Genomic DNA, 16,098 nt, shown 5'->3' on the forward strand with positions numbered 1-16,098 from the left:
CGACAATCTAGGGCAAAGTTAGCCATGGAAAAACAGCGCCTGTAAAGCAGGAAGCTTTCCTAAGTACTTAATCTACTGTCTCACAGCATGACCTATATTTTTTTCCACTGAACCTTCTGAAAAGGCAAAAGGTTTTGTTTCATGACCAAGTTCATACATTATCTTAGATTAGCATCACGGTTACATTTTAGTTGTGTATTTTAAAGAAAAATCGAGCATTTATAGACATTTATGGGTAAATTGGGCAGACACACACCCCTCTCCTCCCCAGGCTGATTTTTGGTGAACTCCTGTAAAAGCTCCTGGACATCCATTAATGCTAAACCACTGACAGTTTCTGAACAGTGCAGGACCACTTGAACCCATGCAATCCTAATCCTGCATTCACACTGTGCTGAAGATGGAGCCTATGCACCTTTAAACTGTTTTGCTACCTGCAGTAATGATTTTATAAAGGGCAAACAACAAGTATTTTAGTATGAGAACTGTTCAAGTAAGTTTTAATAGAGTGCACCAGTGAATCAAGATGACTTGCATCAGATTTTGTTTCAATGAACATCAGATAAAAAAAAGAAAAGGGGCTACAGTTCTTTCTTTCCAAACACCACCCTTTTTCTAAGGCAACAATACACGCCCATTTCCGAACATAACTGTTACATAGGAAAGCTACATCACAGTACAGTATGTAAAGTCCATCTCGGTCAAGAAGCCATTAGAGAATGGCACATTTACTACACTTACAGCTTTCTAACTTAGGGTTACAGAGTTTACCACAGCTTTTTTTTTAGTTTTTATTTTTTAAAGTGACAATTTCTTAATGAACTTTCTATTCTTCACAAGAGTGTGCAGATGGGGCCCATATGTTGATATTACAGTAATTACGACATTAAATAACATTGCACAACCAACCTCTATGGTTAATTCAGTACAAAAGAACAAGTATTAAAATGTACCAGTACTAGTGGTTTTACATAGTTTATAATCATTAATTATGAAGGAAAAAAAATGTGGGGCTGTTTTTTTTTTTTCTTTTCTGTAGGCAAGTGCCTAATTACAAAGCTGCACATTACAGGCATAATGATGTGGAATAAATACAAGAAATCTGGTAAAATATTAAACACAAACAGGTTACATGGGAACAAACTGTACAACCACAAAAGCATAAATCAACAATTTATCATTATAAACAATGTATGTTTAGCTGTAAAATATTATGTGGAATTGCATGTACTCTTTGGGGCACATGTTCCAAAAGCCAAGCTAATTCCTGAGGTGGTATTATTAACTTATACAATTGGTCAACACTTCAAATTATCTTGTGCTATTAAACAGTCCCAATGTTAATATATTTCCATAAAATGGAATTTGTAGTATTCTGAAGGCAGCAAATAAGTGATATTTTACACCAAGATATTCAAATGAAGTAATTCCGGTTCTCCATTTTGGTGCTACATTTATTAATGGGCCATGGGAATAAGAATTGGAATTTGCAGACAGAAATCACTTATGCCCAGTTTCTGTTCCCCCACAGCTCAGAGCTGGCCAAAGGCAGAACAAAGTTTCTAAACTGTAAGTGCCAACACTGTAAACATGTTTGTCTCTTTTTTTTAACTAAACACTGTCCAATAACAAGGTTAAGAGCCAAAGATAAGCAGGAACAGTCTCATGTAGAACAAAAGCCAATTATTCATTGACTTTTGGTTCAACTCATGAACAATTTTTAAATAATTAAAAATGGTCATGCTACAGTTGTGAAAACTAGTTTTGTGCATTTGACTCAGGACACAAGTTTTTTAAAAAACGCATGGTAGAGGTAAGACTTATAAAACCCACCAAAAATGTAAATGATAGGGAAGAACTTTTCCAACTCAAAGCATCAAACATACATTTCTGTGCAGAAATCTAGACAACTATACAAGATCTGAATTTAAGCAGTCATCTTTTTATTATACAACTCTATGAACATAAAATGAACAGAATGCTCTATATACTTACCTGTACATGTGAACATAACTTCTTTAGCTACAGTTATTTAATATAGGTCATACTGGATTTAACTTTACAATTCTGAATAACTATGTATAACCTTATTGCAATAAGGGCAATTTCTACATGGGAAGTTTCACAGGCCAATCACATTAGGCGAAACCAGTACATTCAAAGTGTAGATCATGTATGAATCTTCCCTGATCCCAAAGAACTTAGGTTCTCTTTACAGCTTAAGCTCATTTGCTATCTTGGATGCAATGTTCTTAAATGCAATAGAAGTCCCAGATATTCTCTTGAAGCGAACTCCATTGAGCGACAATCGTGGCAGTTTGCAGACTTCCATCTCCCACTGAACAAGGCTGTCTTGTCGTGCATCACCGTGGACACAGAAGAGCAAAAACCTCTCTTTTTGTTCGTAATCACAGTTATTAGCATCTAACACTTTCCGAATCTCTCTCATCATATCATTCGGGTCCATAGAACTTGTAGTCTTCATACTCCACGTGAACCGCAAGGAGCGTGGCTTCGAATCTTTGCTATCCTCCTTCTCTCTGTCTTTAGGCTCCCCAGAAACACTCCTGGAACAAGTGACATACAGCCAAGTCAAAACCAAAGCAGTGTAGTCGAGAGAGATGAAGAGAAATACAGTTCTTGAACAGGGGTTTCTAAACTGCCATTGAGATGCCACGAGTCACGGGCAAGCCAATTCAGGGATTTGGATGGACACTGCTGGAACAGTCCTGCCCCACATGCTGCACGCATGTGCTCAGCACAGCACCGTGCCACAGTAGTGGCACACGGCAAAGCAAGTTTGGAAACCCCTGCTCTACAATGTTCTGATGACAACATGAGCAATGGTAACTGCAGCAGACACACGTTACTCCATACTGCTCCAAAGAAAGTGGAATCTATGTAAAAGCATGACTGAAGTTCTGCTGATTTCATGATCTGGAGCATGCCATACACCAACAAAACTGAAGTTGAGGGACACAATCCTGAAGCAGAAATCATACTGTAAAAGCAGCAGAGGAAGAAATCCCACCCTGCAATTCACAAGTCTTTAGTTAATTCCCTCCCCTCTTTTCTGCCTTCCCCCCGTTTTGTACTTGCTTAGATTTTTGACCTCTCTCTGTGTCAAAAGACCTTATAACAACATGTTTTATTTTAACTGATGAGGCAGAATTTTGGACTGTAATTTGGTTGTAAACAGCCTGTTAGTCACCATTTGAGTACACAGCCAGCAGCTTTTACGCATAAGAAACAGCGACGTGTATTTTACAAATATAGACACAAAGTATTTTACTTGATAAAGGACAAAACTGCAAGGGAGCAATTCCAATTAATGCTCTTAGTCTGATGCTTCCTTATCAAACAGATTACTTGTTCTATTACAGAAAACATTTTGAGAACCAGCACTAATTATTTTAAAGTAATTCCACAGTCAGCTGTATCTGTTTGTGCCACAGGTACTCCTGATGCTGATGCCTCCCCAGCCATCACTGGGGAAAGGTGCTGCACTCATTTTGAGTGTATAAACAGTCATGATTCAGAGAGGAGTCAAAACAAGCACTTTTAATTTAACTTTGTGTGACCCCCAGAGAACCACATTGATATCAAAGGATAAAGCAGGGATAAGATCTCAAACGACTTTTTTAGCCCAAAACAGACACTGTAGGATGACAAAAAGCAGAGAAAGCTAGAGAATGAAAGCAAGAGCTGAAAGCAACTTTCCACTTCACTTGAACACTCAGTCTCTTTTCCCTTTCCACATCCAAGAGTTTGACAGCTAATAGACTCTGAATTGAAAAGGGCTAACTTAGATAAATGCATTGTGTGTTATATACAGTGTATCCTGGTAAGAATGTGCTGTTTATTTTTTTTTTTAATAGAGGCTTTCTGTTTTGAAAACTAAATCAATACCTTCTGTAAGTGACCAGTTTAGAATGAATGCAAACTACAATGCCTGTTCATTAGAGAGCAGAAAAATAAGGAGGTATGCACTGTGCTTAAGCACACCAAAAATGCAGAGCCAAATGCTGAAACATGGCAAAAGAGCAGATATACTGGAAAATGAGCATATGAAGGAATGTTTTAATGCTAACAAAGCATCTGTAGATTTGTGTACAGTGGCTGCCACAGAAATTCAATATTTGGCAGTCACCACCCCTTTTGTCTGAATGTCACTTGCTTTATTTCTCAGAGCAAGTGACATTCATTTCTCAGGGACTATGAGGTGTTTACTTATGGCAAGCAGCAGCTTTAGTAATGAGCACAGTATGTAACTATAGTAAAAATTTAATAGGTACATATATACACACAGACACACGAAGTATTTACACTGTCCACTGAAACCAAAAGTAAACACCATTAAATATTTGTAAGTCAAAACATGATTTTAAGTGCCTGAAGGATTGGTTAACTCCTACAGGGGGCTTTATTATTCAAAGGAACACACATAAAGTTTTATATTAAATACTTCGCAAGAAAGCAGAAATGAGGGATATAAAGGACCTCACCAAGACCCCCTCCCCCCAAATAGAAAACATTTTTGAAATACAGAATACTTAAGCACTATTCTCTTTTACATCCTGATTAAAAGGCTTTAAGAAATCACTTGATTCGAAAGACCTAGGAGCGAAGTATTAATAGTGACTCCTCACCTTGAGGTGTCAGTTCTGCCACTGGCTTCGCCTTCACTTGGATCCCTCAAAACAAAGTTAAGGTTGAGATTCAATGATAAAGGTGAAAAATAAAAGTTAAGAAAACCTACACCTAGAACAATGTTAAATAGCTAATGACAAAAAAAAAAAAAATCAGTATAATAATGTCAAGCCTAATACTGTTTAAAGTATTTTTTCACAGCTGTAATTTTAGTTTCCCTTTATGACACCTTAGCTTTCTTCAGCTCCGACATGTAATTATTTTATTTTTTCCCCAACTGATGGCAAAATTAACATGTTGTTCTGAACCTACTGCAGACAGAGCAATGGCCACATGTAATTCCAGCAAGCACAGAGGAGCAGTTCGTCAAGGTGGTCCGGGGCGCTCCACTCTGCACCCCTGTGGGTCAGGCCTTTGTATGTCAGTCCTGAAAGCACTTTGAGACAAGCCCATGCTTAAGCACACTCAAGCAATTAACAATAAGATGTGCCTAAGGGTTTGTGAGACCAAATGCTTGAAGCCCAGTTCACGAAGGTTACTTCAACATCTGCTTCACTTTAAGCAAATCAGCTGTTACACTGACTCCAGTGAGATTACCACAGAGCTCAAGATTAAATATATCTTTAACTTGTTGCATTAGAGCTGTGCTTTGCAAGGAACTGTTTTATATTATGTCTTTTTAGTATAAAGCAACTTGAAACATATCCCCAGATTGTGTAAGCCACCTAGGTATGTTCCTAGTGCTGCTGTACCAACATTCTGGCACCTAATTACAATTAGCTGATTAATGTAATACCTTCAAAACACAAATACTTTAGTAACTAACACCAGGGAAGTATCATTTGACATAAACCATTGATTCAAAATACTTCAATACCCTATTCACTAAGCATTCTCATTATGTATTTATTTTATATACTTACCAGAAAAGGCATTTACCCTTGTCAAAAGTTAGTAAAAAAAGTCTTTCATGACAACTTCTAGCCAAAGTATGCTTTAAACCATTATTTCCTGAACAGTATAGAAGTTAAAAGTTATGTGATCCAACTCAAAGAACCGCAAAAAAATAACCCCCTGGACCTCCACCCACATAATCCCAGTCATTAAGTCTCAAACAACCCAAATTAAAAAGAATAAGAACACATCAAAACACCCCACCATCACCAGAAACAAAAGAAACACACACCCTTATAGGGCCATGACAAAATATACTTTTAACAGTACAAAACATACTAGGAAATTGTATAAAACCTTCTATAATAATGATAAATTTACAATACAGCAATTTAAGATATCTTAATTCTAAACATATAGTCCAAAATGTTATTTTAATATTGTAGTTTAAGATAGTGAAGATATTATTTCTTTGATCTAACTCTTTAAAAAATTCAGTATACCATTCCTTGCAAATAACAAGGAGCTGTTACACAAAAAAGCAGCCTGTGCTCTTGAGGTTGATTAGTTACTCAACAGAAAATACCTTTCTTCTCATTTAGAAATCTACACTGACAACAGTTGACTAACTTTTCCGTAATATTTTTTTTTCCTCTTTAAAATCAGAGAACAATTCTCTCCTTGCAACTATGTAAGTGCTGGAGATACACAATAACAGAGGATCATAGTCCTGTATGTTCAGGTTTCTGGAAAAAGAAAATAATTCATATACTTTTTTCTTTTTAGGTCTTCATAGGAAGTATTATTTAGGCACACACTGATGCACTATCAGCTCGCCAGGTGAAATCAATTTTGTGAGGAACATCACTCCATTTCCAGCTTTCTCTCTCCTCTTGCCTTGTAGTACCACCTTACACAATTCATGATATTTTACCTATAAATTTGCAACTACTAGCTTAACCTAACTTTGAATTGATTTTTTTTTTTCCCCCCTACACACAAGTGAAAGGATTCAGGGCATAACAGCCCTTCTCTTGCATTCTCTGCAAGAGAAGGAGAAATTTCCAGTATATAATTGTGTTGTAAAGCTGAGAATAATGCAGTATAGACACATCCATAAACAGGATTGAAAATTAATAGATAAATCACTTGTAGAAAGAGGCAAACTGAAAAATTAAGTCCCCTTTTGGGAAGGCTCTTGTGACTTCTAAGTCAAGAGTCACCTGATATTAAACACAGTATTTGAAAATCTTTCTCAGCACCTCCTCTCACAGTTTTATTGCTGTTAGCATCATCAAAGGAATGAATGAAGATCCAGGATGTGTGGGTTTACTTCTTTCAGAAACCTGAACTTACATTTGAAGAAGTTGGTGACATAGAACAACAGGCTGTATGATACTGAAATACTATTATTTCCACACTTCCAGACTTCTGCCTGCATCTAACTTCTCATTTATTCACAGATTTAAGAATTACCTGAAATAACTTGTGAATACCTATTCATTTTAAGGACAGCAATAAAATGATTGTAAATATAGCCCTTGCAACAAACTGCATCCAATTAGAAAAGTAAAATATTGTTAACACTAAATAATGACTCATTTTGAAGTCACTGTTTCCAGTATTCAAACTAATTTGATTTTAATTTAATTGTATCATAGCTGTGAAACAAGAGCAAAAGCCCCTTTTGAGCAGCGTTCTCTTGCTCCTGTAAGATAAAGAAGCAGAATAGCTGCTCAAACAATGGTTACAATACGTACAGAGAAGTGAAACAAGGCAGATGCAGGAAGGAACACACCAACCAAGCAGCACTCTAACTGAATTTATATTCACTTCAGAGTTACACTGGAAATTGTCAAAGACTTCGCAGCTAAAGCCCTGGTTACAGGCTGGGCTTCTCTAATTTTGTTTTCTCTTAAAACATGAGGTACCAACCTGCGGACAAACTTGGAGGTGATCTTGCTGATGATGCCAGTGGACGTGCCCCTCCTGGCGTGTGCGAACGCGCCGGTCTCGTGGGACGGCGAGGCGGGCGGGCCGTTGTAGGTGGCGTTGCGCCGCTCCCGCAGCTGCTCCCCGTGGAAAGTGCTGCGGCTGGAGCTGCCCCGGGGAAAGCGGGTCCGGTCTGGAGTGGTAGTGCTAATGCTATGAGCAGATGGGGAGGCAGCAGGCACTCTTTGAGTTGCACTGCTGGGAAAACAGAAGCATAAATAACGAGAAAGACTAGGCTAAAAGCACTCCTACATGACAACTGTTTCTCAAAGACAGGAAAGAAACCCCGCTCTTGATTCTTTTTAAAAACTGAATGTGCTACTGATTTGCTTTTATGATTCATACTCAGTTTGATTTTACAATGAATATCTCTTGATTATTTCTATCTCAAGTATTAGAGCTGGTAAAGTATACACAGATTATAGGACAAAGGAAAAAGGTAGAAAAGTGTGGTGGGAGCTGAAATGTTCCCAGCTCTCTTCTGGAAAAACATGCTCATTAACACCCTTAACACAAGCACTCCCAAAAAACTTAATGGGTATTTCTTCAGTCATAACCTGACAGAAGTAAGTGTATAAAGCTATTCAGGCAGTTAATAGTAAGAACAACTATACTGCAGTGCTTTTAGATACCAATGAGCTTAGCAACCTATAAATCAGAGAGGTTAACATTCCAGTATTTAATTTCAATTTATGGTGGCCTGCATTGCACGGTCCCATCTTAAGTAGTCAGATTTTTAACTACTTAAGTTTTCCAGAAGTTTCCAGAGGGAGGCAGTCAAGGAACTTTTTTAACTGTATGCAAACGTGTGCAATGAACAAAACCAGGCTTAAATCATCTGTAATACCCACAATACTTGAGCAAGTTTAAAACCAGTACACAACGTGGCAGTTTTGACTGGATTACAAACACTTTGAGGTCTATCATGAACTGAACAACAGCATTTCTGAAGTGCACAGCAATGAAGAAACGCCCATCAATCTGTTACCTTGGTCGGTAAGCTTCAGTACCATCTTTGATGGTTGGCAGTGTGACTTTGATAGGGTGACCAGAGGCAGACATAGACTTTTGATGCCGAGGGCGCGTGGAGACAGAGGCCACTGCAGAGCCTGCGGAGGATGTGCTGCTTGCAGACATTTCTGTCAGGCTTTTGCCATGGCAGCAAGGCAGCAGGGATGGACAAATGACAAGGGAAAAGAAAGGTTAGTGTAAAACCCCTTAAAGATAAAACAACTCATTTCTTCTTTTAGAACTCAGCAGTGCTGTTTAATTAAACAGAAGACTGAGTGACCAGGCTGCCTTAATCAGTTAAAGTAAAGAATACAGAATTCTGAGAGAATTATGTTCATCCATAAATGAATTCTCCATATATGCTAAATTAGGCCTTTTCATTCCTCCCAAGATTAAAGCTTACACACACATTATTCAAAGTAATGAAGAAAGACTACAAAGAATACAAGGACATAATAAAAAATACTGAAAAAGAAATTCACAAAGACTTAAACAGATTGATTAAATAGACTCCTTTTGTGAATAGCCTTATTTACAGTTAAAACAAACATCTAAAACTTGAAACATTTGGAACTGCTGTCACATTATCACTTAGAAGTGACTGGTTTTTAAAGGACCAATTTGTCCTTCTCCTCTGGATTATCCCAGACACTGCTGGGCTGAGTCAACCCTTTCAAAGTACAGCTCCTTCTACCAGTACTTTTATTTCTCCTTCCTTAAGTGGCAAGAAAGATGGAAGTAGTGGCAAAACTATTGTGCCATTAATTTTTAAAACAAAAGTCAAACGAATTAAGGCAAAATACAGCTTTGCCTTTACAAGCATAAGTGAAATTGCATTAATAATGTATTAGCAACTGGAGTCCCACAGCCAAATAATATCTGTAGCAAAGAGGTAACGATTTCAGATGAACAATTAGATGACACAAGACATTCAGCTACACCCAATCCAAATTCATTTGCAACACACATCTTGTAGGAAAGGCAAATAAGACAACTCAAAAGAAAATTCTTCCTCATTTTTCAGAATATGCTTTAAGAACTGGGCACAATTTTCATTGTACTCATGAAAGGAACAGGGATTAAGAATCTTTCAACACTAGAAAAATTGAACTGTAAAATGAAAAACTTTGAAAAAAATCCCTTCTCTTTATAGTGTTTCATGCATTAAACCTCTTGAAAGAAAAATATCTTTGTGAGATCAGAAAAAAATATTGTAATATATATTTTAACCCTCTATCTAAAAACTACATTACCTTCTTTCTTTTCAAAAATGGATTACTACCCTTGTTCAAATATTTGAAACTATACACAAAACTACAGGAAGACACTTTTGAAAGCACCCATCCAATAATTTGAAATTAAAGTGATTTAAGGAAGTACATTAAAAAGCAGAAAACTAATTCTAAGTGTTTAATTAAATAGTTGTATTTTGTGTTCCACAGCTCATCATTTTGTTGTAGCTGAACAACCCTATAGTTCTCTTATTTCCAAAATTGTTGCATCATTAAAAAATTAAACACTATGACAGAAAACAAAAGAAAACTAGTTTACTAGATTATGCTATTTCGTGCTATGAATTTTTTTGTTCATTTTACAGTAACTGTTGTATTTGAATAGCTTCAAAAGCACCAGAGTTAAGACCTGTTCTTTGAATCTAAAAACAAAATTGGATTTTTATTATTCTCCAGTAAAGTCAGTATTTTATTTTTCAGTCAAGTACAGGAGTTAAGTAATACCAGGGATGAACAAAAGATTTTTAAAAAGACTAATTGGCAGTGTTAAACACAATACTACTTAACAAAACATACTAAACTGAGCTTGTCATCCCACAAAAGACACAAATGGGTTACCATCACTATGAAAATATTATTTAGGCCAAAAACTTATATTGAAAACAATTGACAAATTTTAACCATTTCAGCTTTTTGAGTGATTGGGGGAAATGAAAAAGGATCAGGCTACACTGTCAGAGTAATCCATCTCAAGCTCTCCACAGCAGAACTGCCCACGTAGCAATTAGTTATTAGCACAGTTACTCCATCCTGTGTCAGAAGACAACCCTCAGTAATCAATGTGATTCCATAAAAAGAAGCAAAGGCTGCCTGACACATAGCTTAAAAAGTCGCCACAAAGCAGCAGCAGTGGAAGATGAAAACATACACTTGGACTTCATGTATTTCACACTGTGATTCATAATGGTATGGATTAATTGCATAACCTGTGTCTTCTGTGCCTCAGTTCTTGTACTCAAACCAATAAACAAGGAAAGTTGAACAATACCTGTTGTCCTTCCCATTCTGTATTGCAGAATAGCGATCTGAAGAACGTTCACAAACGTAAGTGTTCCTCCTTGTCATTCCACTACCAGAAAACACGTTATTCTAGAAGGAAATTAAGACTAAAGTTAAATTAAATACTTTCTTCTACTGTATATCATGTTGTACAAAAATCTAAGCATTGGAAGAACACGTAGCATTTCAGCCACTTATGTATATTGTTAATGCTTTCAAAGGTACTAAGTCAATCTGTCAACATAAATCCTTTATATCATCAGCTGTTTTTTCCAATAGCTCTTTCACCATCTCATTACTGCACTATTGAGTATACACTGAGAGAACACAAGGAAGTTTAATTTTGCTGACACATGCTTTAGAAAGTGTTGTTATGCAATTCCCACATACTGTGTTCCTGTATTATTCGTCCCTGGGATCAAACAAACCAGGATCCCAGAGAACACACCTGTGGCTGGCTGAAAGGCTTTCCTGCACAGCATGATTTTCCAATAAGGGCTCCAGTTTGTTGCCCCTGTCAAAAGAGCTTTCAAGAGGAAAATGGAAATACTATCACTGTGTGCCAGTCAACCCAGAAATTATGATGCAGATAACATGGCAAATATGTCTTGTAGCTACAAATACATTACCCCAAAAGATACACAAAAATATTTTTAAATTATCCACATTAAATTAGCTTTTTTAATTTTAAATGTTTGAGTTTTAAACAAAAATATTCAGTAGCTGTGTAAGCTGCTCAACCTTGAACTACTATTGTAATATCAGACACCGATATTCCCTAATCATGCCCATCACAAAGCCTTTCAAAGTCCCCAAAATAGTAACAGAGCTAAAAATGCATGAATATTGAAGCTGCCATTAGCAAGTAAATCAATTTCTCATTCTTCATAGCAAAGATACTCCATTTAATTAGTTCTCACAAAGCAGAGAAATGCTTGTGACATATCAGCTTGTACCACACATTACTCAAACCAGCTTTGGGGCAGCGTAGTTTTGGAAAAGCTCAGATATGAAATCTCATCTTAGAAGACTCAGAGTTCCTGCATGCAATCCACAAAGCCATAATTTCAAAGACTCTTGGGGGGGGGGGGGGGGGGGGTGGGGAGACAACAACTCCATTTAAAATTAAAAAAAAAAATACTTAAAGCATATGCAGATGTATTGCAGACACAGCCTACAGAACATTAGGGGTTAAATGAACTTCAGCATTTACTTTACTTTCAGAAAATTCTAGTAGAAATGTACATCATCTTTCCAGAATATCCAAGATGGGAGCACACAGAATCCCAAAGGACAATGAGAACTCCTGTTGCCAGTCTGCTGTACTAAAAGATGGCAAGAATTTTTGTATTTAATAGACCATGTCTCCTAAACAGCACAAAATATACTTGAATCTTAAATCATGATTCATGCCGATTTTTTTCTCCCCACACGAACTCTTGCTCCTAAGTAGCTGTTTAAACACCATGCAGTACTTTTTCACTGCAAATCCTGAACACCAATACAACTGCACAGGAATTACCACAAGGCAAAGGAGATGCTTTCCCATTAGAAGAGACAGACTTTTATTTGGAACAAAGGTGTTTGAGGCAGTAATATGATAGCAGTTTACAGAACTGTAAGTATCACAACAGAAGCATTAAGAAATTATTCATTTGCTAGTTCAGTTTCTTAATGCAACAGCCAGGCTGTAAATCATATCATCAGCAGGCACATGCACCAGGGAACAAGTGGGTTGTTCCCCCTCATCTCACCCCATTTCTGAAGTCCAAAATGACATGGTTTCAGAAAACCAAGCAACCAAATTTACAGAGAAAGTTCAGAGATATTATATAGGATTAATCAGATGAAATCTCTGATTTAGAAGCCCCTTGACTTCTTTGTAGATAGACAAGCATTAGAAACCAGAAAAAGAGCACTCCATATTGGCTCCATTCTTATGTTCTTTCCTTAAATATCCAGTATTTTTCTTGACAGAAACTGAAGTTTGCCAAGTGCAGACATTCTCATGTTTACTGTTATGTTAGTGTTAGAAAAAGTAAAGTTGTGGGGGGAAGGGCAAGGTTTATTTTAAAAGGCATCCACTGTAGCCTATTTCTGTCTGCCAGTAAAAGTTACCAGAAATAGACTTAGTGGCTTATTCCATACCCATTATGTCTATAGTAACCCTGTGCTTCACATTTTGTTTAAAAAGGGAAAAGTAAATATAACAAGCCAGAAGCACACCCAACTCACACTGGTAACTGCACTTGACTTCTTTCTTTCTGGACCCACAAGTGGACTTGCAGCCATCTCTCCTTTGGATCCCACTGTAGTGCTGCCAAGTTTGCGTGAGACATCCTTGTCCCAGTCTTCTTTCTGTTCACTTTCCACACTATTTGCCTGAGACCTTTTTGTGTATGACACAGCAGGAGGAATCGAGGGGCCAACTGCCAAATAAAAATAGAATTAATAAATATCTAAAAATAATCACTGCATTTTTCTTGGCCAAAGTAGTCTAAATATAATTCCCCGAGTCCAAAAAAAGCATTTGAACAACTCTGACGGCAAACTCAGCACACAGACCAACCTACTAAATCGAGCTGTGACAGCCTGTGTTCTTTCTACCCACTCTCTCTCCACTACCAATTTGCAGTTCAGAATTACTTCCCATTTCACATCAATATGTAAAACCTAGAAGAGCATTTTAATTCTCATTTTAAATCCATGCAATTTGCACCATATTATGAAAAAAGGAATTAAATGACATTTTCCAAATTTTTTTTAGTACTTTTTGCTGGATACCTTTTCCTCTAAATACTATGAAAGACTGTTTTCCCCTGAAAACCCTAGGACTACTTTGTTTACAAGCATGTTTATACTTGGAAAATATCACAATTCTTTTCCTTTCACCATTCTTTAAAGTGTTTTGGGAAAACTCCTCCGTCAGTAGACTTTTACATTCCTTTCAAATAAAATCACATCAGCTAACAATTTTCACATTGGTTACTTTTTTTGGGAAAAAAATGCAGAAAACTATAATGTAAATGAGGCAGAGAAAAGGGCGAAACATTTTAGAAATATTTATAGCAATTTGACAGCTGAGGAAAAAAGAATCATCTTTCATTTAATGTTTTAAATATGTATTCCTTTTTGATAGAAGCATTTTCACCTGGAAATGTTTCCTGGATACTTGGTAAAATTGTTGTCTCTTGGAAACAAACAATTTGGCCCCACAACCAAATGTAATGACAAAACAATTGGTTTGCTGCCCTTGAGGTTATCCAGACCAACAGCTGACATTAGTTCCTAACCAGCAAACACCCTCACTGTTCTCATTTAGAAGGTAAACCAAGTAACAAATCCAAAGAATTAAATTGGTGAGGTGCATGGATCCAGATTTACCACGGAAGCATTCATACAGAGACACATCACAGACAGCAGGACACATCACACACAGCAAATGCACAGAGTGGGGGCCCTGCCAGCTTCACAAAACACTGCCCATTCCCACTGAGCTGTGCCTGCAAGTTTCCTTGTTGGAACGTTATCCCACCATGATCACTGAACCGCCGCTGCTTCTGGTTGGTGGAGATGCTCCGCTGGACCTTCAGGTGAGCGGGGGACTGCACCGAGCTGTTGTTGAGGTCACTGCTGGGACGAGACCTTTGACCCAAGTTGCTGCTGGACAAGGAATCACCGGCTTCAAACTACAAGAAAAACAGGTTTTCAAATCATAAATGAAATTCAACACTACTGGTACTTTCATGGCATTATAAAGCAAAAAGTTCCAATCAAAGGCTTTTTTTTTTAAAATTGCATCCAGAGTTGAATATTCTTCAAGATTAATTTTATCGCTTTATCTGTGTTTAATGTGCTTTAAAAACACATAGCTAAAGCTAAGTAGTTAATGAATGCTCAAAACAAAATTAGAAGAATCTTGACAGAAAAAAAAACTGCGCTATTTTAAAACCTAAGCCACAGAATGGCTTTCCCTGCCTTTTTTATTTTAAAGCCCAGGAGCATTCACAGCTCCAGCACAATTTTAAAATGCATTGGACTGAGTCAGAAGGACTAAAAAAGCAAGTACTGACTAAAGGATTCTTTATGGCTTTCAAAACATCTTTATAAGGTCTGCAACTCAGGCACTGATTTGTTCATATCTAAGAAGCGTAAGTTCTATGTAAGAGCAGAGGAAAAGACAAAGATCCTCTTCCAAGCAATTTGAGCCAAAATGATTTTAGACAGATTCCCTCCATGCTCTACCATCACAAGGGAATTCTGGCTCAGAGATGTGAGAAAATTCACTCAAGGATGCACATATCAGATCTACACTTTCTTGGAATTGAAGGAACGCCAACAAAGCAGCAGGAAAAAATAATCTCAAAAGAAAGCCTTGGTCTCTGATTTCTTGAAAAATCCATGTGGTCCTGAAAGATGTACAGATCCTTCTAAGTTCCAAAACAATCACAAGACTTTCTGCCACGAATTTATTAATGACTGCAATGCAATAACTTATTAAATAATTAAATACACTATAAAACAGTATATAAGTGAGAAAGGATAAACACATTTCTGAAAAATAAAGGATGTCACATCTGAGTAGCCAGAAAAATAACTGCTATTAACTATTTCAGATTTTAACTGAAAATACATGACAGGAAGAAGTCATGGCACTTCAGATTTACAGCCAGCTTTTTAAAAAAGCAATTCAACGTATTTACAAGCAAACACGAACATACTTAAGATTTATTTCTTCATATGGGAACTAACAAGATATCCAAGAAGATATGAAAAGGGAAACACATTAATAAGTTATCAATCACATTAAAAAAAAAAGTTACAAAATAATTAATAAAAACATCATTAAACTCAGCAACATATAAAGGCCAAAACAGAAAATGTAAGCAGCACTTACTTCAGGTGGTTTTCTACCTAGAAGCAGGTAAGTAGCCATGACTTCATCATACTTTTGGTTTACTAAAGATTCATGGATTTCTTCTCTTGAAAAGCCCATTGTGACCATAATGTCTAGAAGTAAAAAGAGCCAGATACATCAGCAGAATAAGTGTTTGGGTTTACTGACAACTTAAGAACAGTGAAAATAGAAAAACAGCTTTATAATTTATAAGTAACTAAGATTTAGCTCAAGCCATTGAGGTTTCTTTCCTGTGCAAAATAGAAAATGCTACAAACTCCTCTCTTTCATTGTTATTTTCATCATAAAAACTGCCAACTACATTATACAATTCTTAACTAACTTATACAATGTTCAATGTCA

General features: G+C 36.8%; 1 protein-coding gene across 4 annotated transcripts in view; it reads right to left on the minus strand.

Moving 5' to 3' along the window:
• Nucleotides 1–526: 526 nt before the first annotated feature.
• MARK1 (microtubule affinity regulating kinase 1) overlaps nucleotides 527–16,098 on the minus strand; it is a 57,220-nt gene continuing 41,648 nt past the window's right edge. For 3 of the 4 annotated variants that reach the window (XM_082276998.1, XM_082276997.1, XM_082277000.1), the window contains 8 exons: nucleotides 15,736–15,848; nucleotides 14,374–14,527; nucleotides 13,074–13,267; nucleotides 10,828–10,928; nucleotides 8,525–8,683; nucleotides 7,480–7,731; nucleotides 4,650–4,694; nucleotides 527–2,567 (listed from right to left, as the gene is read on the minus strand). In XM_082276998.1, coding sequence (XP_082133124.1) covers nucleotides 2,213–2,567; nucleotides 4,650–4,694; nucleotides 7,480–7,731; nucleotides 8,525–8,683; nucleotides 10,828–10,928; nucleotides 13,074–13,267; nucleotides 14,374–14,527; nucleotides 15,736–15,848 — 1,373 coding nt within the window. In that variant the 3' untranslated portion in view covers nucleotides 527–2,212. The remainder of the gene's footprint in view (nucleotides 2,568–4,649; nucleotides 4,695–7,479; nucleotides 7,732–8,524; nucleotides 8,684–10,827; nucleotides 10,929–13,073; nucleotides 13,268–14,373; nucleotides 14,528–15,735; nucleotides 15,849–16,098) is intronic. The other variant, XM_082276999.1, reaches the window with a different exon arrangement.

This window comes from Coloeus monedula (assembly GCF_965178545.1).
Source record: "Coloeus monedula genome assembly, chromosome: 2".
NCBI classification, from domain to species: Eukaryota; Metazoa; Chordata; class Aves; order Passeriformes; family Corvidae; genus Coloeus; species Coloeus monedula.